Here is a 27581-nt window from a genome sequence, read left to right on the forward strand (position 1 = left end):
TGCACTACAGCATTATTTATTCAGCAACTACTTATCAAAATCTCATTTGTTTATGTATTCTGGACACAGACTGTACTGTTCTTAATTTTTTTCGTTTGACTACCAAAACTTCCAATAAATTAAAAGGTATCTATGGAATTACCGATGAAATTTTGGGTTTTCCACAGTCAAATGCACAGCATAATGTGGTTTACTGCATGCAGTATACACTGCAGGGACTTTGATACATAGAATCATAAAACAGCTTGCCCTGGAAGTGACCTTTAAGATCATCTGGTTCCAACCCTCCTGCCATGAACCTTCCACTAGATCAGGCTGCCTGGGGCCCCATCCAACCTAACCTTCAACTATTCATGGGATGGGGCATCCACAGCTTCTTGGGCAACGTGTTTCAGTCGCCAACCACCCTTATAGGAAAAAATTTCTTCCCTGTGTCTAACCCAAACTACCCTCAGTTTAAAGCCCTTGTCCTTTCATAAATGCCTTTGTAGAAAATCCCTCTCCAGCTTTCATGTAAGTTCCTTTAGGTGCTGGAAGGCTGCTGTAAGGTCTTCCTGAAGCCTTCTCTTCTCCAGGCTGAACAACCCCAGCTCTCTCAGCCTGTCTTTGTTAGAGAGGTGCTCTGGTTCTTTCATTATCTTCATGACCCACCTCAGGACTTGCTCCAGCAGGTGCACATATTTCATATACTAGAGGCCTCAGAGCTGGACATAACAGGAGAGGAGTAGATGGGCAGAATCCCCTCCCTCCCCCTACTCTCCACATCTCTTTTGATGGACACAGTTGGCTTTCTGGGCTGGAAGTGCACATTACCGGGTCATATTGAGCAGCTTCTCCAATACCCCCCAAGTCCTTCTACTCAAGGCTGCTCTCTGTCCATTCACTGCCTGGCCTGCACTTGTGCTTGGGATCGTCCTGACCCAGGTGCAGGACCGTGCACTTGGTTCAGTTTCACGAGGTTCGCACCGTCCCACCTCTCAAGCCAGTCAAGGTACCGCTGGCTGACATCCCTTCACTCTAGCGAGTCGGCTGCACCACACAGCTTGGTGTCATCACAAACGTGCTGAGGGCTCATAACGAAGTATTAAGTAGAGTTTTTCTACTTTTATATATGCTAATCGCCCCCGGTTGCGTAACCGTTGCGGTGTGGCACCGGCTGTCCTGCCACTAACCAAGGCTGTCTCCTGTTCCCCGCTGCTCCCTGCTCACCGTGTCCCAGCACACACCCCCCGAGGACTCGCGGTCTGCCAGGCGAGCGGGGCCCTCCATTCCCACGCCGGCTCCCGAGCGCACAACGCCGCGGCGGGAAGCGTGTTTTTCGAATTCGAGCGCTTGGACACGCCTCCGGCCATCCCCCGTGCGCCCGCCCCTCCATCCCCGGGCTCGCCGAGGGGCTGTGCCGCAGGTGAGGGCGGCCCCGCCGGGGCGGAGCGCAGGGGGCCGAGGGTGTCCCGCGGGCGCCGCTCGGCTCTGCCCGGCTCGGCTCCGCAGGAAGCGCCGCCCGCGCTCCTTCCTCCTCCCGCCTCTTTCTCCTCCTCCTCCTCCTCCGCCCGCCTGCGGCGGTGGCGACGGCTCGGCGATGCAGCAGCACTTTTCCCTGGCTGAGTGCGACGTGGTGGGCTTCGACCTGGACCACACGCTCTGCCGGTACCACCTCCCGCAGAGCGCACGGGTGAGTGCGGGCGGCGCGGCGCGGCCGGGGAGCCGCGGGAGGGGCCCCGCTCCGCCCGCTGCCGCCGCATGCCCCGCCGAAGGCAGCGGGCCCGGGAGCCCTGCGGCAGCGGCAACGAGCCCGGGGCCGGCCCGGAACCCCAGACACCCACGGAGGATAAGATAATCGCAAGTGCATCTCTCGCCGGGCGCTTCCTCAGCAGGCCTCTCTGCCCGAGCCGAGGGGACAGCCATGTCTCGCTCCTTGAAAATGGTTCTGCTTTCCTGGCCGTAGCGGCGCTGAGGAAAAGGTAGAGCCCGCCCGCTAAATCCAGAGATGCTGCAGAGTGAGGATCCCGCAGCGCTTTGGACATTTGCGAACTTTCTGGTGCTTGTAATAAAACGCCGAGTTTAGAGGCACCTCTGACTTAGCCCTGTGGTCTCTTTGGAAGAGAAATTGCTGCCTGTGCTGTGCGTTCCCGCCCTTGTCACTTTCGTTTTTCAACTCCCTGGTAATCGTACACTGACTTGTCCTTCTCTGTTGATGTCAGGACTGTTCTGGAGGTATCTTGTGTCGTGGATGCTCATGGTGTCTCACTCTCCCCCTTTCTTTGTCTCCATTCACTTACAGTACATTTTGCACTTCACAGGACTCCCACACTAATTGCAAGATAATTTCAGAATTTGGTATAGAAACAAATGTTTATGAGCTGTCCCATTTATTAATAGGCATCCTGTGCTGGAAAAGTGCATTGCTTCCCTAAGCTATGTGTGAACTTAAGTGGAGAGGCGCCTTGCTTACAAAGGAAGATTCAACAGTAACAATAAAGTGTATAAGCTCTTAAATTTTTAGGTGGAAACTTTGTAACACTGGGCTTACTTTCCATATTCTTGCCATACACAAGCATGTTCCTTCTGATACAAATTCCGTATGATGAAGGCAAACATTAGACAATCGATTATAAGAGTTTTTTAAAAATGCTAACGAACCAATGAGCAAAGTGGAGAAAAAATCCCAAAACTTTTACTAAACTTAGTACACTATTCATCTTCTCACAGGAGACAGAGGCAGACTGACACATGCCCATTGCATGCCTCCTTATCTTTTGGAAATAAGAAATACTTTAAAAGGCTCATAGGCCCAGCTGAAGATGTAGTTAGTTCTTACTATTCCAGCGTTGTCTTCCATAATTTGTCTTTCTCAGATGTTATTCATACTGAATCCAAGAGAATCTGTTGTAATTAAAGAAAAAAGGCCAGGGAACAGCTTTAATGAAAGAACCACAAGAAAAAGAGAGCAATTACTATTTTTGGACACGGCAGCATCTCCATAGAGCTTCCTGTAAAACTTTACGCGCACAGCACATTAATAAATTGCTGAGTGTCGTGCTAGGCCATTTGAACATAGAAATAATAACTGTTTATTCAGTAGTTGCCTATTTTCTTCAAAATTAATTCCTTCAAATAGTTTTAAAATGCCCCTAAGGATAAATGTTTACTGGTTTAGAAGCCGCTTGTTGAATGTCAGTAACCACAACATTTTAAATTGAAAAAAAAAAAGAAATAAAGCAAAAAGAATGACTGGGGAGGGGGAAATAGTGACTAGCCTTTAAGTACTTACCATCTTGGTTTCCCAACAATCTTGAAGCACAGGGGCTGTAAAGTAGAATGTTGTAATCTGGGTCGTGGTGAACACATTGCACCAGAACTCTTGTATGTGTTCCAGTCATGACTAAATAACCTCAGGCACAATTTCCCAGTGGAGGCAGTGGGACAGGGCCCCAAGCTCCATAGTTTGATTTCACTTAGGAAGCATTAACACTTGCATCTTGCCACTTGTCAAGCAAGCAGTGACTTTGATCTCACTTCGCCAATATAATAAATGCAATGTTTTTTTCATTTGTAGCTAATATATGATAGTTTTGCCCAGTATCTGGTAACAGAGAAGGGATACGATGAAGATTTGCTGACTCTAGCTCCAGACAGCTTAGACTTCTGGTGAGTACATTGAAAATAATGTCATTCCTTTACGCTGCAACTTTTTTACAAAGCTCAGAGAACAGCTTCATTTATTAGGCAGTTAATGTTATGATTGTCAAGTGCAATGGATAAATCCAAAATTACAGTTTCAAATACTTGTTCTAAGAAGGATTTGTCATGAGATACTTCTAACAGGGTATTTTGGAGAGGGAAACTGAGCATCTAAGCTTGCTTTGTCTGTGCTTCCAGCTGTATGGACACAAGCATTTTAGTCTCACTCTCTTACTTTATGTATCATATTTGTCTTCTACATTCTATTCAACAGTAACCATCAGATTTTAGTAATTTTTACCTCAACAGATGTTGTTTTGTTTATAAGTTAGATTAATCCCAACAGGCACGGAAAGGTGACCTGCCAGGAGGTAGCCCTTGGGTGGCACATCAGGCACAAAGCCATGATGAAAAAGACTGAAACCCAAGATGAAAAAGAGCAACCCAAGTTGCTCTGAACTCAGTGGTCTCTGAGCAGGAACTTAATTTGAATCTTGATATTTTTACTTTATAAGGTTATTATCTAGGCCATGGGGGTGGAGACTTGAAGGCCAAATAACTATTAGATACACATACATTTTTTTTTCAAATAATGTGCATATTCTTGTGTAATGGTTCTTTACCATTCAATATTTCACTGGACAATTTCCAATGAGATTAATTTCAACTTCCATGAGACAAGAATGTATCTATATCATATTTTGAGGCCTATGATGCAAGAAATCCTTTTTTCAGCTCTAGATGTCTTGGGTTTGGTCTGTTATTGAAGCAGGAGGTTCATTAACATGGACCTGCAAGTCCACAGTGCTGGTAGCAAGTGTGTCATTGCTTCTTGCCCAGAAGTCATTCATGAAAGGTTGGCATCTGCTTGCTGCCTTCATGGCATATATTTTTTCCTTTGGGGGCCTCATAGAGGATGAAGGCGCCATTGCTTCCTCAGTGTTGTTTATTCATTTGTATTCTAACCACTGAACTCTGAATTAATTTTTCAAAGAACCTAAGCAAATCTGGAAGATAAAGATTTATTAGGAAGAATAGCAACTCTTGCCAAGTGTTTCCAATGCTGTCAACTCTTCTCCTTGTTTGTGCTGGCTAACATGGCAATGCTTCTGCTTCATGTGTTCTTAGCTTATTGAGTTGCTTCGTTTAAAGTGATGTCCTACCCCTCTTTTCTGTAATAACTGGTGTAATCAGTCAAGTAATAACTAGAGGAATTGCCACCAAAAAAAAATTCTTTGATGGAAGTGACTTAAATATCACATTTCTTAGTTTTATACGTTTAGACCTGAAACCTCCAACCAATCTATATAATAGTCCCTAAATTTACTGGACATGGAACTGGGCTTATTTAGTAGGATTTTGCTATGTAAGGAAAATCCAGTCCTCATTGTAATAATATGCACTTTCATATAGAGAGGATTGTTCAAGCATGGAAATATTGGGAGGGTTGTGACTTGTTTGGTTTTCTGTAGCAATATAGCTACAGAAGCACCATAGCTTCTGTAACTGCATATCACTGATAGATAAGACAGTCCACTGAAATAATAATTTTTTGTTTCTTCCCTAAAATTAATTTATTCTTAGTTGCAAAGGCTTGGTGTTGGACATTGACGAAGGAAACTTCCTGAAACTTGCAGAAGATGGAACAGTTTTAAGGTAATATTGACAATAAAATCTATATTGTTAAATATAAATTATATTGTTAAATACACTAACATTTTATCTCCTTCCTAAATGCTGTCTCTCACTTTTATAAATATTTAAAATACTTATTTCAGCATGCATTCATTTATTAGATGTAAAAGTTTAAATATTCTTTGGTATTGGGGTGCTTCGTTTCTTTTAATGTTACATATTGAATCTTTTGGTAATGTTTTAACGTTAGCTGGTAGTAAATAATACCTAATTTTTAATAAAATCTGAGACTCTGAGGACACATTGATCTTGAAAGTAAATTCATTTTTTTGGTGGCTACCAATGTACTCTTTGTCCAATTCTGCTAAAATCCTGGGTAAGAATTGAGAATAACCTGACTTGGGGGGCAGTATTAATGACTAATTGTAATGACTGGAATGACTATTTTCTTTGTGCTGTCGACATTCAAAATTCTGCAAGTTAGCAACTTATAATTTAAACAGTCTGAGATAAGTTAACCACAGAAGCTGATACATTCACTTTCAGAATTCTGGGGGGTTTCCGCTTAACAGCTACTTTGCTTTCAGTCGTCACTTTCAGTAAGCTCTTAGTTTTTCTTTCTTGCCTTCCTTTTTTTTTTTTTTTTTTGTTTAATATAGAAGACTGCTATTTGGAATCAAAAGTCTGAAAAGTAAATGTATCTAAAATATACCAATCCTAGTCCCATTTCTCCCTAATTTTGTTCCAGAATGAAAATCTGTGTAATTTAGAATGCAAGACAGACTCTACTTTTTTTTTTTTTTCTTCTGATAGCTCTCTGAAGGAGCTTGAAGATGCTAAGGAAAGTCAGATCTCATTAAAAGAAGAAAGAAGTACTTTTGAGTCATTGCTGTGTATCCTAAAATTCATTTAATAGCATGAATTTTGGAGTACTGAATGCAGAATTAAAGATAACAGGGTATACCTCATTAAAGGGAAGAGTTGGTACAGGGTTACCTCTCCTGACATTGCTTCAAAATGCCTCTCATGCATTTGCTTCAGTGGGACCCAATTTGATGGTCCAAGTAGTTAATTTTTAATGCCTAAAAAGGCTAGTGTGTACTTATGTATTAAAAAGCTGTTGCAGGGCTCAAATGAGGTCTTTTCTATAGTTCTGCCCTGCATTCTGTGATGTTACCGAGCTTCAGAATGATGTATAGGCTTTCTGCACTGTGCTTTATTGTGCAGTGTATGTTGATAGCTCAAGTATAGCGAGCGTCCTGACACAATTGAAAACATTCGAGCAATACAGAGTGATTGTGTTAGCAGGTGAGGCACAGTAGCTGTGCCCCCAGCCAACCAGACCTTTGTGTAGTAAGGCCTTTATTGAGAGCTGGAATGTATATGATAAAAGCTTAGTAGGTCCTGGGAAACTTCTAAGCTGTAAAGAGATCAGTTTTAATCAGCTTGCATGCACTGTAATTCAGTTGCAGTGTGTTACTTTGCACAAGTTGTAGTTTGGGTGTTTTCAACTCTCCTCTGTTTTGTTTTGGTTTGTTTTTTTAATAAACAATGCATGGAACAGGGCAAGCCATGGTACAAAGAGCATGACATCCGAAGAGGTCCTGGAGATATATGGAAGGAAGGAGTGGAAGCATTTTAATACAGTCAGTGGAATGGTTTCACGCACAGGTAGCTATAGTTTAGCATGTCGTCTTCTTTGAAGTTGCTCTTTCCCTTCAGTGCCTCGTACTGTTAGTTCTTAACACAGATTTGTAAAAATACTTGGACTGGGAATTACTGGAACAGGTAAATGTATTGGGGAATACTTGGTTTTTATGTTTTTTAACTTTTAGTACTAGAATTCACCTTAAATTTATTTCATGGTATTTATTTTATCGTAAGACAAATGAGCTGACATTGTAGGCATGTTTTGGTTATAGTGATGGGCACACACGCTATTGATGAAGTAGACTGATGAAACCAGTGTCATGATTTAACCCAAGCCAGCAACAGAGGACCGCAAAGCTGCTCATTCACTCCCACCCTGCCTAGGCTAGTGGACAGGAGAATCAGAAAGTATGGTAAATCTCATGGGTTGAGAACAATTTTTAATTAAAGTGAAATGTTGTTATTATAAACATGCTAATAGTACTACTAAAAATTATTGTCTTGATAAGGAGATAGAACCTCAGAACCCAAGAGGAGCAGTGATGTCCAATGCAATTGCTCAATACCTGCTTACAGATATCCTGTCTCATTCAGGACATATCTTAAATTTTTCTTAATTGTTGACTTGTTGCCACCAGTCCCATTAGTGGAGGCCTAGGTGCAGGTGCAATGAACAAAACAAATCTAGAAACAAAACTTCTCCCCTGGCATTTGCAGTTCCTGTGTTTAAGATAGGAGTCACTTTGAAGGAGCTGTGGCTAGGTTTGCATTCTTGTTCTGTGTTTCCTCTCTGTTTTAGTTTGATCTCGGCAGTTGAGAGTAACACACAGGATGTGATCACTTTAGGTGCATTTTGTTATGTAATGGAGATACTTTCCTTGAGATTTTGCTGACTGCAAATGCAATACTTATTCTAAACTGCAGGTAATCTTTTGCAAAACAGAGGAAGAGAGAGCTTTCCTGAGGTTATATAGGAAATGTGCTTTTCTTTTTCACTGAAACACGCACTTGGTCTCTGTTGTGAATGTTAATCCTCATTTTGCTGGCTTGTTCTTGAGTATACCTGAGACAGCACAGACAAGATCATAAAAAGAAATCACTGGTTAATTTCACTTCTTGAAGAGTTAGTTGAGCACGACCATAGTCTGAGGGGACAGTTGCACCCTCCTGATCCAGTTCTGTTTTTGGGACTGATGTAATAATGTGAGCACGCTTCCCCTTGGGCCAAGGAGCTGTCCACAGCATGTGTGTGCAAAGGACATGGATGTGTCAGACCTGTCCAAATGTCTGTGAATTTCTTAAACACTTTCCTTGTATTGCACTGCTAGAGAAGTAGATATTTTGGAAGAGTTGAAAGATACTGTCCTGAATTAAAACTCATGCTTCTCCCCATTTTCTTTCACCTGGGCTTTTAGAATCTTAAAATATCTTACTGAAATCTCACTGCCTTCATATAGGTAAACAACTCTTAGTTGCCATTTATGACAATCACAAGTTAGCCTTTGTTAATGGAGATTGGGAAACCGATAATGCTTATTACCAGTAAAATCCAAATAGGAGCTTATAATATTACTTAAATGTAATTTTTATTTGTGATTAAAGCATACAGTACAGGGGTGTTTAAAGTATATTTTTTAAATTATTTTTTCCAGCTAAATACTATTTGTATGATAATTATTTTGACCTGCCAGGAGCTCTCTTGTGTGCAAGAGTTGTGGACAGCTTAGATCAGGTAAGAACTGGATTGTTTGAAAGTTATGTATTGCATTATCTTTTTCTTCCACCACCACATCTCTTGCATGCATTATTAAATGAATACAAATTGGGTATTGAACAGCATCAAGGTCTATTTCTCATTTGGACTATTCTGTGTTGGACTTACTGTATTAGAGTTGTCTCTGAAGATGATTGTGAGCTACATGGCATGTTCAAAATAAAAGTTCTTCCACCAGAGGGCACAAATAACTAGGATACTAATGGAAATGTGCTGTTTCCTCAAGTTTACCCTGTGGTATGCACAATGTAGTTCTTAAAGTCACCTTTAATTATGCTCGATTGTACTTGAAATAAATATAGTATAAGTTTCCCGAATTTCATGATTTGCTAATTTGCAAGTTGTTAAACAGTGAATGAAGCTTCATTTCGTCCTTTTTTAAGCTTGTTTTTGTCCTAACTACCTTGATCTGTGCACACAGATATAAATACACCTCTGGCATAGTATCTTTTATTTTTTTTTCCCTCTGGTAAACAGTAAATTAAATTCTTAAGGTGGAAAGGAAAATTGCTTGAACCTTTTTCAGTGCTTTTTAGGTAGATAGAATGTCCTAAATTCTGCTTTTGTAATTTGGTGATAATTGTTTTGTTGTGTAAAAGAAGATTTGAATGTTTAACTTGCATGCAGCTGGAGGTAGGAGAGGGTTCTTCTCATAGAGTAACTGTGTTGGTGTTAAAAGAGTACTGAGGTAATCTTCTGGCCAAAGCACTGCAGGCCTGAAAATTGTCAGGGTTTAACCTTGTCTGCAGAGTGAAAATCCAAGCTGTGAGATGAGTGTCTGGGTCTCATTGGGTATTAGGTGGCTTGCTGCTTTAGCCTTCACTCTAAAATAGCATGCTGAGTAGATTGCTGCCTAAGTCCAAGTGCTGCATGAAGAGTTAGCTTATCAGGGAAGCATGCAGGACAGGTGCTCGGTAAGACTCTTAATTTTCTGCCTGATTAATCTCCTCCCCCTAAGCTGTTCACAGCTTAGAAACCTGTTGCAGTTGTGACACCTGTATTGTGTTTATATTTAATTTAGACTCAGCACAAGTCACTCACTTTTGAAGAGAGAAAGCTCATAGCATATGTGTAGTAAGCTTTCACATCCAGTTACCAGTTCACAGGCTGGAGCGCTGACCCAGGATCAGTGCCATGTTCAGCCAGAGGGAATTAAACCCGTGTCGTTTCTCGGGAGAGCCACGAGAAGTGGGTCATGCAACCTTTTTATCTCCTAGCAGTACTCAAGTATTTTATTGGATGCCAGCCCTGTTTCAGCAGGAGGGTTACAGTAATTCCCAGGAAGGTTAGCATCAGCCCCTTGAGGAAGATGCATGGCAGGAGGTGGTCAGCCTCACCAGCCCAGAACTTATGCCTGCAAAATGCTGCATCCTAAGGATTAGAAAGCATCACATTTTCTTCTTCCTCATTTCTAAAAGTAGAGCCTTCTGTATCCTGTTCTGTAAGCCTGCCTACAAAGTGATATTTTCTTACCATTTCCAGACAGCATTATGGATTCAGGAAAGCTTTCTACTGGAAGCAGATGCAAGAATTACTACATTTGGGTTCAAAATGGGTTTGGACATGAGTTGAATGCTGGACTACCCTGCACTGTTAAAAATCTGTCTGTTTTTACTGTGTCCAGAACCAGAACTCTTGCATGTTTTCAGACAAAGCATGGGAGCTTCCTAGTGGCTTTGATCTTCACACTGATGAGCTAAACAAAACAATGCTTTGTCTTGATGGTTCAACTAATAAAATCACATTTTGTAATCACACCAAAGTCATGATGTACTGGATGGCCATGCATGCAGTTTTCTGTGCTTTTTGGAATTGGCCAGTACTCCTTTATATCTTGTATGCAGTGGCTGAAGATCTGCAAGAAATTAGTTTAAGTTATTTTAGTCTCCTCTGAGTTCAAATGTTTTGAAGGAAGTATACCCAGTTTTAAACTAGTATCCATCTGTCCTCAGAACAGCACTCCGAGGAGCTTTTGGTTCAGTTCACTGATTTATTTTTTTTTAAGAGAAACAAACAAAAAAACCCAAAACTCCAAACTAAGGGCTAAGTCAGCCACATAGAGTGTGAGGGGAGAAGGCAGGTGAATCTTTCTGTCTTGAGAAGAGTGCTAGCTTAGGCTACTTGCATTGCCCCTAGATAGATGGTCCCCAGTATCTCCTGTACGTAGCTTTGAATAATCACCCTTGGTTAGCACCCTTGGCTAGCTGAAGCTGACATATGAAACCTTTTCTCTATATTCGCTCTTTTATGTATTTCTGTGGCAGTTAGCTATAGGAATGGATTAAAAAAAAACTTCTGAAAGCCACAGCGCCGCATTTCCTGCTCTTAACCTTTAGAGCTGATGGATGATAAACAAACTATGCTTGTCAGTTATGCACAAAAGACCTTGTTAGTGTGACTTGCTGATTGTGGAAGTAAAGGCACACTGTTCTCTGGAAGCCTCCATGACAGGTTTGGACTGAAATAGCAGCTTACTTTGGTATATATAAGCTACATAGTTTTGGTTTTTGTTGTGCACTGATAAGGGTTTGGGCTTGGAGTTTTTTTCACTTTCTGAATGTTTCCCTCTCTACAAAATGATTAATGCTTACAAAATTGCTCATTATTCAGGTATCAGTGCAGATATCAATACACAGAGGGCAGCAGTGCCCTGAAACTGCTAGCAGTTGCCTTGAAATTTATCCTGATGTAAATGTGGAAGGCCTCTAACAGCATTAAAGAAATACTTTCCTTGACTGATAAACTCAAAGACTATACCACCTGCTTTACTGCTGCCTAATTACTGTGTAACTGAGCACCTTACTTATGGGCTCTGTAGCTAATCCTCTGCTCTGTAATACTGGCTAGCTCTGTAATTGCATCTGTTTCATTCATCACTACTAAAATTTGTGGTGTTTGAGAGTGCTGTGGGGCTCAGCTGGTTGAGATTTTCCTCTCCCATGTGAGAGGCTGGAGGGGAAGCTGAGGTCAGCTGGAGCTCTGCTGTGCCTGGGAATCTTTCTAAGAATGCCAAGAGACTGTTCACAAGCATGGATCACCTTCCCCTGTCCTCCTGCCAGAGCTAGGGTTTGGCAGTCTTCGGGGCACAATGCCATGAAGTGCTGCTCTTCTGGATAAGTATTTTATGCCGTGTTTGGGGTAGGGTTCTTGGCAGAAGGGCATTTCCTCTAAATTATAGCGAAGGGATTTGCCAGTTCTTAAGGTGGAAGGTGATATGAATGCCAGGCATATTGATAATGTCAACATGCTAATTAAGTTCAGCATCTGCAGCCCTGGGCATTTCTTTTTCCCAAATGTCAGTGGAATGGGATGCTCATTCTGTAAGTTCTGTTACAGCTGATGCCCCTTTCGGCTGTAATGTTTTAGAGTTCCTCACAGATATTCAGCCCTTCTCCTTTTCCCTTCCTCCTTCCATCATAACCCTCTAAGAGGGACATCACTTGTCTGCAGTTACCTGCTGTTAATCTGGGAGTTATTGAATCCTGATGTCCTGAATCCTATTGTCTTAAGACTGTCTTACTCCATATAATTTTTTTAATTCATGGCTTTTCTGTCACTGTTTCAATATGAAAGCTTGTAATAGCTGATACTTGATATAATGACTATGTTCCTTTTGACACTTACAGCATGATGGTCAGAAAAAATATGACTTCTGGAAGGACATGGTGGCTGCTATCCAACATAATTATAAAATATCAGCTTTTAAAGGTAAGTGGGTTCACTGAAGGCTCACTATAACAGCTGAAAATATTATATGTGCTTGCCGGAGCAAATATGTTTGCAAGTACACTGTTGGCTACTCAGCACATCTTTTACTTTTCAAGTTTCTAAATAGTTGTATAGTAAACACATGTTTTCTCTGGAATAAAACATCTTTATCTTACCTATTTCGGTTTCATTTCACTGCTTTGATAACTTTAATAACATTTCTGATGTACTATTTCACTCAATATTTCAATTTTTATTGCTATTTCAACTCCATTTAGAAGGACAAAGGGTTTCTTACTGTGATTGATATGGTAATGTGGACATCCTTGAACTGTGTTTTGAATCCATTCCTTATGATCTTGTAATGATATATAAAATCCAAAATGAATTGGGGAAAGAAATTCAAGTATTAATATTTGATGGCTATCTTTAGTGCTCTAGTTTTGATTAGAATTCTTCATGTAGCATTGACACAATAGAGAGGTTTTGAACTTCCTAACATTTGCAGAGGACCATTTTTTAATAACAGTGTTTCTACACCCAAAACCAACATTGTAATAGTGTAATATAAATTAGAGTTGGAAAGCATCTTGTATACTGTTCAGCAAGAAATTATTTTCCTTCCTTCACAGACATTAACTGCAAAGTTACTCTCAGGCATATAAAATAATAAGTTGATAATAAAGGCTAACCATTGCTTGTGCATGCAGTTAATTGAAATTATTTTTAACAATATTTCTTTTTAAATATTTGTATACAGCTCAGTTCTGAATTCTGCACTACTATTACAATTACCTTGGTTGATGCAACATTCACTAGACACAGGGTGTAGTTTGGACTTTCTTAAAACTCACTTTTTGTTCACAACAGCTGTCCCCCTTGCTGTACTACTTTCAAATGTAATTGACAAAATTGTTTCAGAGAGATTCCAAGCAAAAATGGAAATTGATATCAGGATGCAAATGGTAAAAACCAGCAAGATATTACCAAACTGCTTTGTTTGTTGTTGTTACTGTGTTTCCGTTGGAGCTTAGAGTGTGATTGGTAATTTTGAATTTCCCAGGGAACTCATTTGTACACAAAATAAATATATCCTTTCTTTTCCACTGATGCAAAGTCAACACTAATCAACTGTAATAATTTCTTTAGAATTTTTGTTAATTCTTTTCTTCAAACCATGACAGCTCATTTTTTTTAAAAGGTGTGGATCATGCAACAAAAAGCATAATTTTTAAAAGTGTTCTTTGGAAATTAATCAGATCCAAAAAAAAGCCTAAACTTTGAAGTCATACAAGTAATTGCTCAGTTTTATTTATATGTGTCTGCTTGTGTGTGCACTTGGACATATATGTTTATACCTATCAACCAGCTACCTATTTCTATATGTAAATCTGGAATCTGCTAACAACATTTGCGATATGACTTCATCGTTTCTAGTTTCTGTCAGAGGCACATGCATGCATAAGAGTGTTAAAAATACAGGAAAGTGTAGTAAGTGAGAGGAAAAAGTTTTATAGATAAAGCGCAGTGATATCAGAAGTGAAACAATACAGATTATATGCACTACTCAAGTATTGTAATACAAGAAAGTGATATACTCTGTCATGCGTCACTTTGAAAGGTTTCACAGTGGTTTTATTTTCCATTTAATAACATAGTCCAGTAGCTAAAGCGCTGAACAGGGAGTCAGAAGAACCAGAGGTATTTTCTTCCTATATCACTTACCAGTGATACTCCTATGCAACATCTCTTTTTGCTTTGGGTCCTTCTGTGATACAAGAATAAGGGCACTAATCTTTTATCACTGCTGACAAAGTGATTTTTTTTTCCTCAATTTCACATCTTGCATAACTTCCTGAGGAAACTCTCAAACCTGGATCCCAATATCTACATACCATGAAGCCGCAGTTTCTATCATAGCCCAGAATCTGGCCTGAAAACCACAGTCTTTTGACTTAACTCCATGTCTTGTAGAAGTTTTAACCCTTCAGAGAAAAGTAGTGCCCATTAGCAGTTAGTCAAGGTAAAATTTTAAAGGCAGGCTTGTTCAATGGTCAGTTGAGGGGACGCAAAGTTCCCAGCTGGAAACGCGGTCCTCGCGGTGCCATTGTCAGTGGTGGAGCAGAACGACTGACCGCTTTATTTTTTGAAATCCAACAAGTGTTTGCAGTTCACTTTGATTTGTTGTCAGTATGCCCTTGTGTCTCTATGTCCCTTTTCTTTTTCACAGGATTTTTTTGATCATAATCAGGTGTCTGATGGATTTTGCTTTTCATTGTCTTAGCTATGGTAATTGCCTTAGATAATTGCCCTACGATTTTTTTTTGGATGGCTCTTTCAGATAGGCATGATTGTCCTGACTCAGCTCGATAAAGGGTATTAACCCACTCTTCTCCTTGTAAAGAAGTGAAGAACTGAGGCTTGAAAAAGGAAGTGGGTTCCCAAATAGTCTTGTGTTACTTTAGACATTCCATTGGGGAAAATAACTCAAAAATAGAAAAAGAAAGGAAAAATCTATGAAACAATACTATCAGAAAAGCTTGGTGTCAGATAGCAATGAACAGAGATATTTGCAATGTGGTCATTTCTTACCTAGTAATACCTGCAAGAGAGCTCTCTGCAATTGATATCCCAGCTAAGCATTACATTACTCAAGAATCCATTTTATTCTCAATACTTTTTTCTTATTACTGGACTAGTTTGTGACTGTAAGGTGATTAACATTACCTTGAATGTATTGGATTTAGTGGATGTTTTATAGATAGTAATGCAGAACAATTTTAAAGAAAACATCATGGGAAAATGTATTTTACACTATCAATCTATGTGGATGTATTATGGAATCAAAGTATGCTCTTTAGAGGATTAGTAAGAGCTTGAAGTACTGTATAATTTTTCCTTGTGAAAATTTAAAGATTTGATGAATTTTTGGACAGAAAAATCAATGGCTTTTTTAGGGAAATGTTGCCAAATACAACTTCTTAAAGCAGAATTTTGTTAACATTTCTTATCTTAAAAGCTACTTTCTCTCCAGAAGACTTGCCTTTCCCTGTAATTTTCCTAACATTTCTACAAACTGTAGCATCCGTGACTGTATAGTTAAAATTATATATTTGAAATATTTTCAATCAGTTTATAAGATTATATGTCATTTTGAAAGTGAAAAGTCATGGCTGCTGTGGCAGCAGATTTCGTAAATTGCCCATAACAAGGCTTGTTAGGATACATGTTTTTGATCACAAGTTTATGGTCTTGGCAGAACATAACCAGTCTAGATGTCTGTGATATGTATGTTTTATCTTTAATGTGCAACTTCAGATATAAGAAACAAAAAGCAAAGATGCTTTTCTGCCCAAAGGAAAACCAATCTTGTGCAAAATATTAATAGTTCCTAATGTTAGTGTAGCAGTAGTTAGATACCTTTGTCTTAATTGTGAAAACTGCACCAAAGAAGCAAGTGAAAAGTAAATTTGTTACATTTATTTTCTGTGTTTTCCAAGTAAATACAGAAGGGATTGTTTGGGTGCTTCATGTTTTTGATCACTTAAGGCTTCAGAAATTTCAGTACTTCTTTGGAAGTGATTTTGTACTATAGCAGGCTCTTAAGTTTTCATTTGAATCTCATGTTGGATTTTCTTTCCTTTAATATCCAAGATGCAGAAGAAATAGTGGTTTTGGATGGGCTTTATCTTTAGATAGATTGCTGATCTTGTGGAGAAAATATTAAAAAACAAACTTAAAAATCTTACAGACCTTCTCAAGGTCTCCTCTGAACTGAAAATCCAAAGCTAAAATCAAAGTATAAGTTGTGCTTTTGCAACAATTTGCTGTATCATCTCTAGCTTTTCACCTTTAAGAGTTGCTTTCTTAGTGACTTAGTATCTGAGACTTAATGTGAAAAGACTTAAAAAACCAGGCATGAGGTTCCAAGCTGTAGACTTACTTGAAGTCCCACGTGTTTGAGGAACAAAGACATAAAGCACAAGACCTGATTTAAAGTGGATGGATGGATGGATCATAAGGGTTAGTGAACTATGCTTTTGAGAATGCTGCTTGGGCCCAGTTTCTTCTAAGTTAATTGGAATCACAGGTCAATGTGGTCCTGAGCTGCTGAACACCAAGCATCTCCAACAATTTCAAGCATGTGCTTTGGCATAGATTTCATATGTGAACTAATGAACCAGAAACCTACTGCCTAGTCATATTTTCCAGTCCCTCTATTTGTTTCTGAAACAAAAGTTCCAAGTTGGTAGAATGGATGGGCAGCAGGATGTGCTATGTTTAAATACTGGGAAACACTGTTGAACTAATGTTCCTTTATTATTTTACTAAATTATAGCCTAAACCACAGGTTTCCTTATCCAGCGGCATTTCAAAGGAGGAAGAAAAAAAAATTCTTAAAGTTACTTTCATTGTAGGTCTTTACAGTTTCCAAAATATTATATAGTTTTGCTAATGATGGGTCAACCATCAAGCAAAAGGTATCCTAGCTTTTTTACTAATTCCAGTGTATTATCAAGTATTAAGGATATTGTTAATTTCAAATATACACAACCTAACAAGCTGCAAGTTGTGCTTTCATGAAGAAATGGTAATATCACAAAAATTTTAAAGGTAGACCTACATACTTCCTGTGCAAGTGATTAAAAGCTTTTGTTTAAAAAGAAAAAAGTAGATTTAAGGATTCATAAGGTTTTGATGTATATGATACTTTTAAAGCATATGAATGGCAACTGTCACTGGAAGAAATGTGTGATCAAACTGTTAAGGTTTCATAATTCCTAAGATAACTTGTCGTAGTAGCGTAACAAATTGATGAAATGACAACTTTTTGTGAGACATGTTTGTATGGTAAATATGGTTGTGTCTACTGACTAATTATTGCCATCATCTGATAAATTTAGCAAATAAGTCAAATATATTCCTCACATTATTGTGTTTTAAAGGAATGAACTCTTCAGGAAAAAATCAGGGCAAGAATTATCTCCAGTTTGGGGGTGGTAAAGCTGTTCTGTTTTTGTAAGTGTGTCTGCATGCTTGTGAGGATATATTTTTAAGGTTTGGATTTGGTCAATGTTGCTTTATTGTTCCCTGAATGTTACAGAATGTTAGGAGATTTGAAAATACTGAACGAGTTTGTTGCCTCAATATGCATTAAAGAAAGCCGAATGGATTTTGAGGCTTCAAATCTGGTTGCTTTTTCATATTGAGAAACTTTAGATCTTCAGTAACATGTAATAATTTGTAAATCCACCTTTCTCTAAGGTAGTTATTAATAAGAACAGTAGAACTAAATGAAAACTGTGATTATGATATGGACTCTAATAGAGTTGTCATTCTTGTCTCCTGTTCGACAGCTTAAAAATAAAGCTAGATGTAGAATATTCCTGAAGTATATTGTCCAGCTGTTGAGGTGACTGTGGTGAATTTGAGACCATTTACTTGGAATGAAATGCCTTCAGTTAATTTAAGTATAGTGAAGTATGATCTAGCATCCTTTATTGTGTTATGAGGTGTGATAGTTAGAAATTCTCATTCTCCTTTTAAAAGAAAAAGAAAAAAAGACAAAGACTGTGCATTATATTAATTCATAAAATTTTTATGTTGCATTCAGTCAGACAATTGATCATCATTCGAAACAATTTTTAATGACAATTATCTAAAAACATACAATATTATACTACTATGTTTGAACCACTCTCTTCCACTTTCTCACTCCCTCCTCCATTCGTTTTGCAACATTGAAGTTGCATGAGCTGCTAAGGACAAACCAGAGCAGTACTTAGTTAACACAGTCTGAAGGGGAGTGTGTCAGGACAGGGTAAGTAGGATATTAGATATGAGCAAACAGGAAACCTGAGAAAGAAGAGTGAACATAATCAGAGGAGTAGAGACCATTAGATTCTGAATTGGGCAGTTGGAGCCATACTTGGTCATTCTCCATGAGGTCGATGACAGCACTGCCAGAAGCCTGGTCAAGGTATCCTTTCTTGTACTCATCATAGGTGTACATAAGTGGGGAACCATTTTTGTAGAGTGCAACCCAAACATTTGTTCCTTTTGCGTGTACATGGTAGGAGAAATAGTACAGTCCAGGGGTCCTGCAGGTGAAGATTCCTGTTCTGGGGTCATAGTGTTGCTGCCTATTGTACAAGATTTTATCAAATTTGATGGGGACTGTTGCTGCAGGGTAGGCTTTTGAGAGGATGACACTGAAAGCAGATACTGGCATCCCTGTCAGAGCTTGGTTTACTCCTCCTTTTATGAAAGATATCCCTGATAGGTCCCGAGACTCTCCTGCTTTAACATAGCCTTCCGGCATCTGTGGGATTACAGCTTGGCCAGGGGGACCAGGAGGACCTGGGGGGCCGGGCATGCCAGGCTCACCATTGCTGCCTTTAGGACCAGGGGGTCCAGGTGGTCCCATGGGTCCACTCAAGCCTTTAGTGGAAATGCCTGCTGGGCCCGGCAGTCCTGGTGCTCCTGGCTCACCCTTTGCACCAGGGGCTCCTGGCACGCCAGGGGGGCCGATGGGACCTCTGATCCCAGGTATTCCTGAAGGCCCTCTGGGGCCTGGCTCACCGTTGGTCCCTGGCACTCCCTTGGCTCCTTGTGGACCCATCGGACCAGGCAGCCCAGGTAGCCCAGCAGGGCCTGTATCACCCTTTGGGCCTGGGAGACCTGCGTGTCCCTTAGGACCAGCAAGACCCTGCTCACCTGGGTATCCTGGTTTTCCCTCTAATCCTGGGAGGCCTCGTTCCCCCTTGGCCCCTGGGAATCCTGGCTGTCCTGCAGGGCCCATGTCACCTTTGGGCCCAGGTAGGCCATTCTCACCGGGCAAACCTTTAAGTCCGTGAGGGCCCATGTTCCCGGGTGGCCCAACCGGCCCTGGTTCTCCTGGCACACCAGCTGGACCTTGGTCTCCTTTAGGTCCTGGAAGGCCAGGAGGACCTTCAGGCCCTCTGTGTCCCTTCATCCCTGGCAATCCTGGCTTTCCAAAACCTGGGAGTCCTGGGGATCCAGGCAACCCTGCAGGTCCAGGATGTCCCTTGGCTCCAGGGATACCTGCTGCTCCTGGTGGTCCCATTGGCCCAGGCTTGCCAATGCCAACTTCTCCAGGTTCACCTGGGAGACCCTGGGGACCTGGGAGACCAACTGCTCCAGGTGCACCTGGAAAACCTCGGTCACCTTTCAGACCTGGCTGACCTGGCAGGCCATTTTCACCGGGCTTCCCTATCCCAGCAGGACCAGGGGGGCCCCGGGGTCCCTGTGGGCCTGGAAGACCCCTGCCACCTGGGCGGCCTGGAATTCCGAATCCGTTTTCTCCCTTTTGTCCGTTTATACCTGGGATACCTGGCTCACCCTTCTCACCAGGGGCTCCCCTTGGCCCCTGAGCTCCTGGAGGGCCTTGTGGTCCTGGCTTGCCAGGGACAGTCAGTCCTGCGGGGCCGGGAGTGCCAGGCGGCCCTTGTGGTCCTCTTGCTCCTGGGAGTCCAGCAGGTCCAGGTTCTCCTTTCTCACCATTTAGTCCTCTTGCTCCTGGCTTTCCTGGTAGACCTGGCACTCCTGGCTTTCCAACTGCAGAGAACCCAGGTGGTCCTGGGGGACCAGGGGGCCCTTGGGGACCTGGACTTCCAAACCCTGGCTTTCCTGCAGGACCTGGTTGTCCTCTTGGTCCAGCAGGGCCTGGGGGACCAGGGGGTCCTTGTTCTCCCCTTACCTGCACACCTGTGAGAGAGAGGAAACCAGATCAACCAGAGCATCTACAACATATTTGCAGGCAATGTAGCATGGTGGTAAAATGCATGAAGGGTTAATTTAACTTCAGCTTCATGGAAGCCAAGTTTAACTGCTGTATTTGTCACTGGGAACCTGACATTCAAGTAAAAGTGTTTCACAGCCCTTACAAGTAACAAGTGCAAATTTGCTGGAAATGTGAGATATAAGGCCTCCAGAATTTTTTTTTTTTTTTTTTGCTTCAATACATTCAGGATCATCAAAGAACTTAAAAAGTGCTGTGCAAGTAGATGCAGCCTATTAAGTAAGGAAAAAACAACCCAGACAGGTAACAGATTGAGCAGGTCATCAGACTTGATGAGTAAAATCACAGGAAGCTGTCTGTGCAGGTGCAGCAGCTTTTCGGAAACAACTTGTTGCTATATTTACATAGTGAGAGTTTTGTTCTTCCCTGCACCTATTTTTCAAAAGTGGCCCAAGGCACTAGTTCTTTTGTAAATATATGAATATTTTCAGATATTGTCTGTCATAAAAATTTCAGACTTTTGTCTGTCATAAAAATTTCACTCAGTGGCAAGGTCCCAGCTGATAATTCATTTTACTGCTGTCACAATTCTGGCATTATTATGGAGTTTTTTAAGACTACTTCATTTTCTTAGTTACCAAAACAGCAGGTGGAGCCACTTAACCAAATGTCACAAATAGAGGGATAAGCAAAAATGCTTACTGCTTAGTTTGTGTGTGCTTGGGAGGAGCCTTCAGCTTTATGTTGAAATTGGCATGCTGATTTGTTGGACATTACATTTAAGTTTAACAAGTTCAACACAGATGCTGTGAGGCTACTTCAGTAGTCTCACACTACAAGTGGCAGCAATATAGAACAAAATGGCATATCTGTGATGGGTGTTAATTTAAGAAGTAATTTTAAAAATAAAAACAGAAGGATACAAAAAGAGCCTGAATTCTGTTTTTTATAATGGCAATACGTTCTATTGAATGCTTATTTAGAAAGTATTATCAATTGATCAACAATTGCATCAGCTACAATTTTTCCTTTCAGCCTCCCACAAAAAGACCAGTGTTACATATATATACACACATGAAAGTTTGTATATATATTATATACATATGTACATATGTATAATATTATATTATATACATAATGTATATATATATTATATACAATGACTGTTTGGCTGTCTCTTAGATAATAAACTGCATTTTCCAATATGTGCATAGTTTCATTAGACCAAAAGTGAGGTGAAGGAGGAAACTATTCTTCTACATATTGTTGGGAGTTTTTAAATAATAGAGGTATGCTTATGAAATACATTTGATTTTGGTTTGTTATTGTGTCTGCAAGGTTGCCTTCTTCCTGTATTGACAGGGAAATTGTTCTTATCTAGAAAGTGCAGAGGGTGCATTTTCTTTTCTGCTGATGCATAAAATCAGCACAAATGCATATCAACTTATTTTGCACATCTTCCTATCTCATCCTTCTTAAGGCTATGAACAGGAAGATAGCTGTTAAAATCCTACACATAGAAAACAAGCATGGTGATTTATTTGTGATATATTGACAATTTTTTTTGATGGCAAATTGCATCAGACTTTAGCTTAGAGTGTATCTCCTTATTACTTTTACCATATTTTAGATGCAAATAGCAGTCCTAGGTTCACAGAGATGCCAGTTTTGCCTAAGATGTTAAAGGCATTGTCAGCACTCATGTTGTTATAGAGATTTTCTGTGAGCTGTATTGTTCTGAAGTTGTGCTGCTTTTAGATAAAGATCGTAATTTTAATTAGGCTGTCTAAAAACAATGGTTATTCCTCTGAGGAAAGGACTGCTAAATCTATTAATGAAGTAGAATTTATTTATTCTACTTCATTAAGTAGAATATAAGAAATTCTACTTCTAAGAACATTGAAGTATTGATTGGCTACTCTTTTACATGTCTCAGCACATGCCTTGATGCAAAATTGCTTTACATTTTCTAGTGCCATCAAACCCCATATGTGTATTGGATTAAATATGTAGACTTTAACTAATCTGCAGTAGTGGCTTATTTAAGCATTGCTGGATAGTGAGACTTCATTCAATTATTGTTTTCAACTTGGGCTTTTCACATTCTTCAAGCCAAAGAGATACTGGTTAAAAAACTATGTTCTGGAGAGCTGTCAAGACCAAGAGTTTTTAAACAATTTCACCAAAGAAGATGAAGTCTTAATAGGCTTTGGTTGCCAACAGAAATTGTGTGGTCTGTTTTATGTTGTCCTGACTCACGAGTTTTGGGTTTAGACTGAAATTTCAGTTCCAGGCTGCTTTTTGACAAAGCTATACAAAGCAAAAAGATAATTTATTGGTAGCTATATCTATAGAAGTCAGCGTTTGGTGATCAAATTGGAAAAGTAAGCTATGATGAAAAGCTTGCCATTGCTACTTCAGATACTTGCAAATGGAACAACTCACTAGAAAAAAGCTGTATTCATTTGCTTCTGTAGGCTCCTGTTTTATTCTTCCAAGATCATCTCAGATTAGAAGTGATGATCTCCAGCAGTCTTCCCTCTTTAAATGCTTCTAAAATCTCTCTATGAGGTGCTTGTTTTCCAGACTCAAGAATAACAGTCCTTCTGCAATGCTTGCTCACCAAATCAAAATCTGTCAAGCACTTGTGAATGACTGGACTCGCATGTCTGTAAAAATGTAGGCTGTTCCTGCTATTGAGGTCTAGTATATAGTCTTCTGTTACGTTTCCTAAATTGAGAGCATTTTGTACTTCTCAGGTTTTGATATAATCATTCTCATTCTAAATATGAATTTTCACTCACATTAGATTCTGTGTTTGTATACAAAGTGAAAATTTAGCTCAGGACAATTCATTTCCCCCTTTCACACTATTTTCTGTCTACCCTGATTCTTGCTTAATTTGTTCCTGGTTCCCCCTTTCCCAAATGTTTTCAATACAGGGGGAAAGAAGAACCACTATTAGGAGAAGTGAGTGAAGTATGGTAGAGAATAGCCAAGTAAATATTATACTTCACTTAAAAATAGTATGAATATGTAAATTATTCTCTGTAAAGTCATGGAAAAACACAAGAAAAGTTAAGGAGGAAGGAAATGAAGCATAAAACTCAGTGAGAATTTTTGTTGTATCTGTGTGTACCTAAATTTGATCCAGGAGTCTTAGGGTTCCAGGAAGTCCTTGTGCTGAATAAGACAAGGGATGAAACTATGACAATATTTTGGTACAGCCCAGGAGAGTATTTTGGGGGTAAGGTTCCCAGCCATGCTGCTCTCACTTGTTTCTCACTGCAGGGATTCTTGGAGCATGTGGGTTGGAGCTGATTGGTATGGGGCCAGTGCTGCCACCAGCTGCTATGAGAGCAGAGTGTCTTTGGGCTCCATGTGTGTTGCTCATGATCAGACAGTCCATAGGATCTGTGTGCAGACCTATTCTGAATCAAAACACCCAAATGAGGGTAATGTGGATGCAATGTCCTGAGCAGCAATTCTGCTCTCCAGATTTGCCCATGTCCTTTTTCTAGTGAAGAGAAGCTTATTTGCTAATGCTTATTTGCTAATGCCCAAGTATGATTACTACAACTAAAAGTGGATGAGATACAGCAAAAAAAGAAAACTATTTTGAATAGCCTGATGATGTCTGCAAGAAAATAATACTATTCTCAGGGGGTAAGGTAGGATGTTTACAAGGAAGATTCACTATTAATTTTAGTGATGACAATTTTGAATAGTCATTATGGATCAGAAGCTTTGAGTTCAAATTTTTTGAAGAAGATGTTGGCCTAAGTATGGAAAAATAAAACAGAACTCAAATAGTTTCAAACATTAGGGATAGCCACCTGTTCATCTTAAAGAGACAGAGAGCATAGCCAGAAATAAGATGAAACAATGTAGCATTGCAGTTATGTATTGCAGCCTGTCCAAGCTGCCATAAGACTGATTTATGCAATGAAGAGGGTTTTTAAAATATACTAAAGCTAGAATTGTTATATTACTATGTGCTTATCCTGATAATTAAAGCATGAGCTTAAATCACTCATGAAAAACTATATAGAAGTTTATGACACGTTTGTACCACTATATATAATTTTATTTTGTCTTTCTAGACCTTAAATGGGTCTTCATTTGCCCATATATATCATGTATATATTTAAATTCACACCTAGGGTCTGTTTTGCACACAGATAACATGACAAAATATGTAAAAATTCTTCCTGAATGTAGGTAAGCTTTAGGTGACAGGTCTGTTTCTAGAAACCCCAGTGCTGAATCAAGAAATTAATAATTAGCATGTTGTACATCATTATGTACACAGTCATGCTATGTTACTCCCACTATTGAAGCAGAGATCTGGAACTTTGCTTCTGCTCTATATGCCTTTGCTGTTTATTGTGTAAAACATTTGTGTGGCAGGTGTGCATCTTTGTCTGTAGGAGGCAACTCCAGAGCCACTGTAAATTCTTTCTGCAGTGATAAAATCATTTCAATAAACCTAAATTGTTAGTGAAATTTGAATATCAGTAGTATAAGCAAAGAGCCTTTGTTCATGTATTGAACCTCTAGGAATAATTGTGTTAGTTTATTATGAAAAAATAGTAAACTTACCTTGACTCTTCACATTGTATGGTAGAAAATGTGGCCCCTTGATGCTGGATTGTTTCTGATATCGCTCAGAAAAATATCCATCACCACCGTGGACAATGTTCAGACAAAACAGCAGCAGTAAAGATACTTGTAAATGCATCTTTCCAAATTGGTTCTGTGTTAGAAAAGGTAGAGAAAGTTTGTTGTAAAGAAAAGCTTTTTAGCTCTGGTTTTGGAGATGAGTTTTCTTAAATTATTGGTATTAAAAGTAACAATATTTTGTGCTTACTTCCATCTGCTTTCACTAGTTTTGAAAACTGCTCTAAGAAAAAGGGAATCAGCATTGCTATCACCTTGAATGATGGAGCTGTTGCATGGATAGATTAGAGGCAATAGTCTCACTCTTAGGAAAAGAATAGTTTGGATTGGATGGCAGTCTGTTCAGGACAACAGTATTCAGAAAGGGTTTTATTTTAACTAGACCTCCAAAGTAAGTTCAGGAGCTCCATATAGCAAAACTCCTGAAAAGAAGAGAAGTTTTTAGTTAAAATACATAAACACTTCCATGACCTTACTACCTCTGTCTAATGTTGTAGCAAATGAAGGATGAAGTCCTGGTTTCTTCAACATCAATGGCAAAAATCTCAGCAAGGTTTTTACCTGTAGCCTTACAAAGAGCCCCAGTGGCATGAGGGTGCTTTCACTGGCCCTTAAATATCAACCCTCTTCCCTCCCCAGACATAAAACAGGCATCCTGAAGAAGTTACCTTCAAAACCAAAGAGAATAAAACCAAGTTGTGACATACCAAAGTGTTGTGGAGCTCCAATGAAGAGTGGTAGAGGAGTGAATCCTCCTCTACTGAGGAGGAGTTCTGCCACTGGTGAGTGAGCAGAAGCTGATGATTTCAAGTGCCACCCTTGAGTATTTATCTGGTTTTCCCCTTAGTTGGGTGACTGCTGGACATAAGCTCCTCCCCCAAAATCTGTAAGCAGTAATTACCTGTGTGTGTATAAGTGTGTTTTTTAGGGGTGGGGGAGAGCTATTTTGGGCAGTCATCCTAGATTCTCTTAATGGGTTTTTTTTGTTAGGGTTTTTTTCTCATTATTTTATTGGATTTCTTATTATTTATGAGATTGTATTGCTCATAACTTGTTTTTCCTAAAATTTTTTGGCCCCTCTGTTTAAAGAATTGATAAAGGTAACACTGGGAGAAATCATGAACTAGTAAGTAAGGTTAGTAATTCCAAGTGTTCATTTAAATTTCTCTGTAAATGTTTTAAGGAAAGACCTATACATTTTGAACTTTGGTGAGCTGTTACTTTCAGGAGTAACCCCACTAAAGTTTGTAGAGACCACTTACTTATGTGAGTAACTAAAGACTATTTATGTGAGTAATTGTCCAATGGGATACAAGTGAGAAATTTCAAATCAATTAAGGTATTAATAACAGAGTTGTCAGAGAACCTGGTTTCTTTTAGGCAGTTATTTTAGGAGATTATCTTCATGTTATACCTCTACACTTCTGTGTTCATGTTTGAGGTACACTACTACACATATAATGCAAGTAATGTTTCTGTATTATGAAATCTTGAAATGTGAATTTACTTACAGAATGAAAACTTCATTGTGTCCAGTTATAACAAATGTACTGAAATCCACCCTGCTTTATTTTGCAAATGTTAACACAGGGTGATGTTTGGGGGTTTCAGTTTAGTAAATTTAAACTGATGCTGGTTTTAGTGTTGGTGGATCAAACCTGGTTATAGTTTTAGCTCTTTAAGAGATTTTGTTAAACTGGTTTTGCTTAATGGACTGTAGCCACACACTGCAAGTTCTTCTGTTTTTTAATAAATCTTACAGTGATTCAGCATTGCTTTATTGAAGTTCAGTCCTAAATTGGCAGTAACTCTCAGTCCTTGAATTGTTTGTGACTCTGAATAATATTTTAAAACTGAAGGTTAAAGTAAGAGGCAAGAAACAAGTTTTCTGATTAAGGGTGAAACTGTAGAATTAAATATGTAGTGCACTTTCCTTTAAGAAAAAACACCTACATATAAATTATCTGTGTATTGAAACTCTTCTGCCAATTTCTTTGATATTCATGTATGTATTCAATTTTGTAGGAGTTATAGGTATACTAATAAATAATGTGTATTACTGTCAATTCTCATGCATGGTAGGTACAGAAGGAACACCTGTTACTGTTCCAACCAAAAGACTGAGCTGGTGGCCCTGAACCCTGTGGCTGTCCTGTGGAATGACAGGTTAACGTGGGCTGAATTTTACCTGCTCCATGTCTTTGTTTAATTCCACAGTCTTCAGCTTTTTGACTTTTATGTATTATGGCAAACATCCTAGAACACAAGTTACTGTACTGAAAGGGACCAATGGACCATCCAGTCTGTTCTGTTTCCAGTTGTGCTAATACCTTTGCTTAGTAGAGGACTGGATTAATGTTTTAACTTACACTAATAAGTGCAATAATTTATTCAATGTATTGTTGAACAGTTCTTTTTTTCTTTTCTTCTTTCTAGCCATCCTCTAAAAGACACTGTTCTTGTACTGTTTTTGTAAATAACTCTTTTTGCTGCAGGGGTCTTCAGACTAAAGCCTGCTTTCTCCATTAAGCTTGCATGCCTGACCTGATCAGTGATTTTCAGAGAGTTTGCATATCTGAGATTACATTTTTGCTCCCCACATATGTGTTCAGCTTCTTCTAGTCTTTCAGAGAAAGAAACTCTGTCCTCAGGTTTTTTGTGTGACTTCTCAAGGTTCTCTATTTTAAAAAC

At 39.5% G+C, this 27581-nt stretch overlaps 2 protein-coding genes across 2 annotated transcripts in view; one reads left to right on the plus strand and one right to left on the minus strand.

Annotated features, from left to right (window-relative positions):
* The first annotated feature begins 1515 nt into the window (after positions 1 to 1515).
* Positions 1516 to 27581, plus strand: part of NT5DC1 (5'-nucleotidase domain containing 1) — a 127152-nt gene continuing 101086 nt past the window's right edge. The window contains exons 1-6 of the mRNA XM_063151035.1: positions 1516 to 1672; positions 3557 to 3648; positions 5266 to 5337; positions 6881 to 6987; positions 8619 to 8698; positions 12367 to 12448. Of these exons, the coding sequence (XP_063007105.1) occupies positions 1580 to 1672; positions 3557 to 3648; positions 5266 to 5337; positions 6881 to 6987; positions 8619 to 8698; positions 12367 to 12448 (526 nt within the window). The 5' untranslated portion in view covers positions 1516 to 1579. The remainder of the gene's footprint in view (positions 1673 to 3556; positions 3649 to 5265; positions 5338 to 6880; positions 6988 to 8618; positions 8699 to 12366; positions 12449 to 27581) is intronic.
* On the minus strand, positions 18032 to 24951 carry COL10A1 (collagen type X alpha 1 chain). The gene is made up of 2 exons (XM_063153432.1): positions 24813 to 24951; positions 18032 to 20176 (listed from the first exon to the last, which is right to left on the minus strand). Exons 1-2 carry the CDS (start codon positions 24949 to 24951, stop codon positions 18282 to 18284), a joined length of 2034 nt encoding a protein of 677 aa, XP_063009502.1. The 3' UTR covers positions 18032 to 18281.

Source organism: Melospiza melodia, chromosome 3 (genome assembly GCF_035770615.1).
Source record: "Melospiza melodia melodia isolate bMelMel2 chromosome 3, bMelMel2.pri, whole genome shotgun sequence".
Lineage (NCBI taxonomy): Eukaryota > Metazoa > Chordata > Aves > Passeriformes > Passerellidae > Melospiza > Melospiza melodia.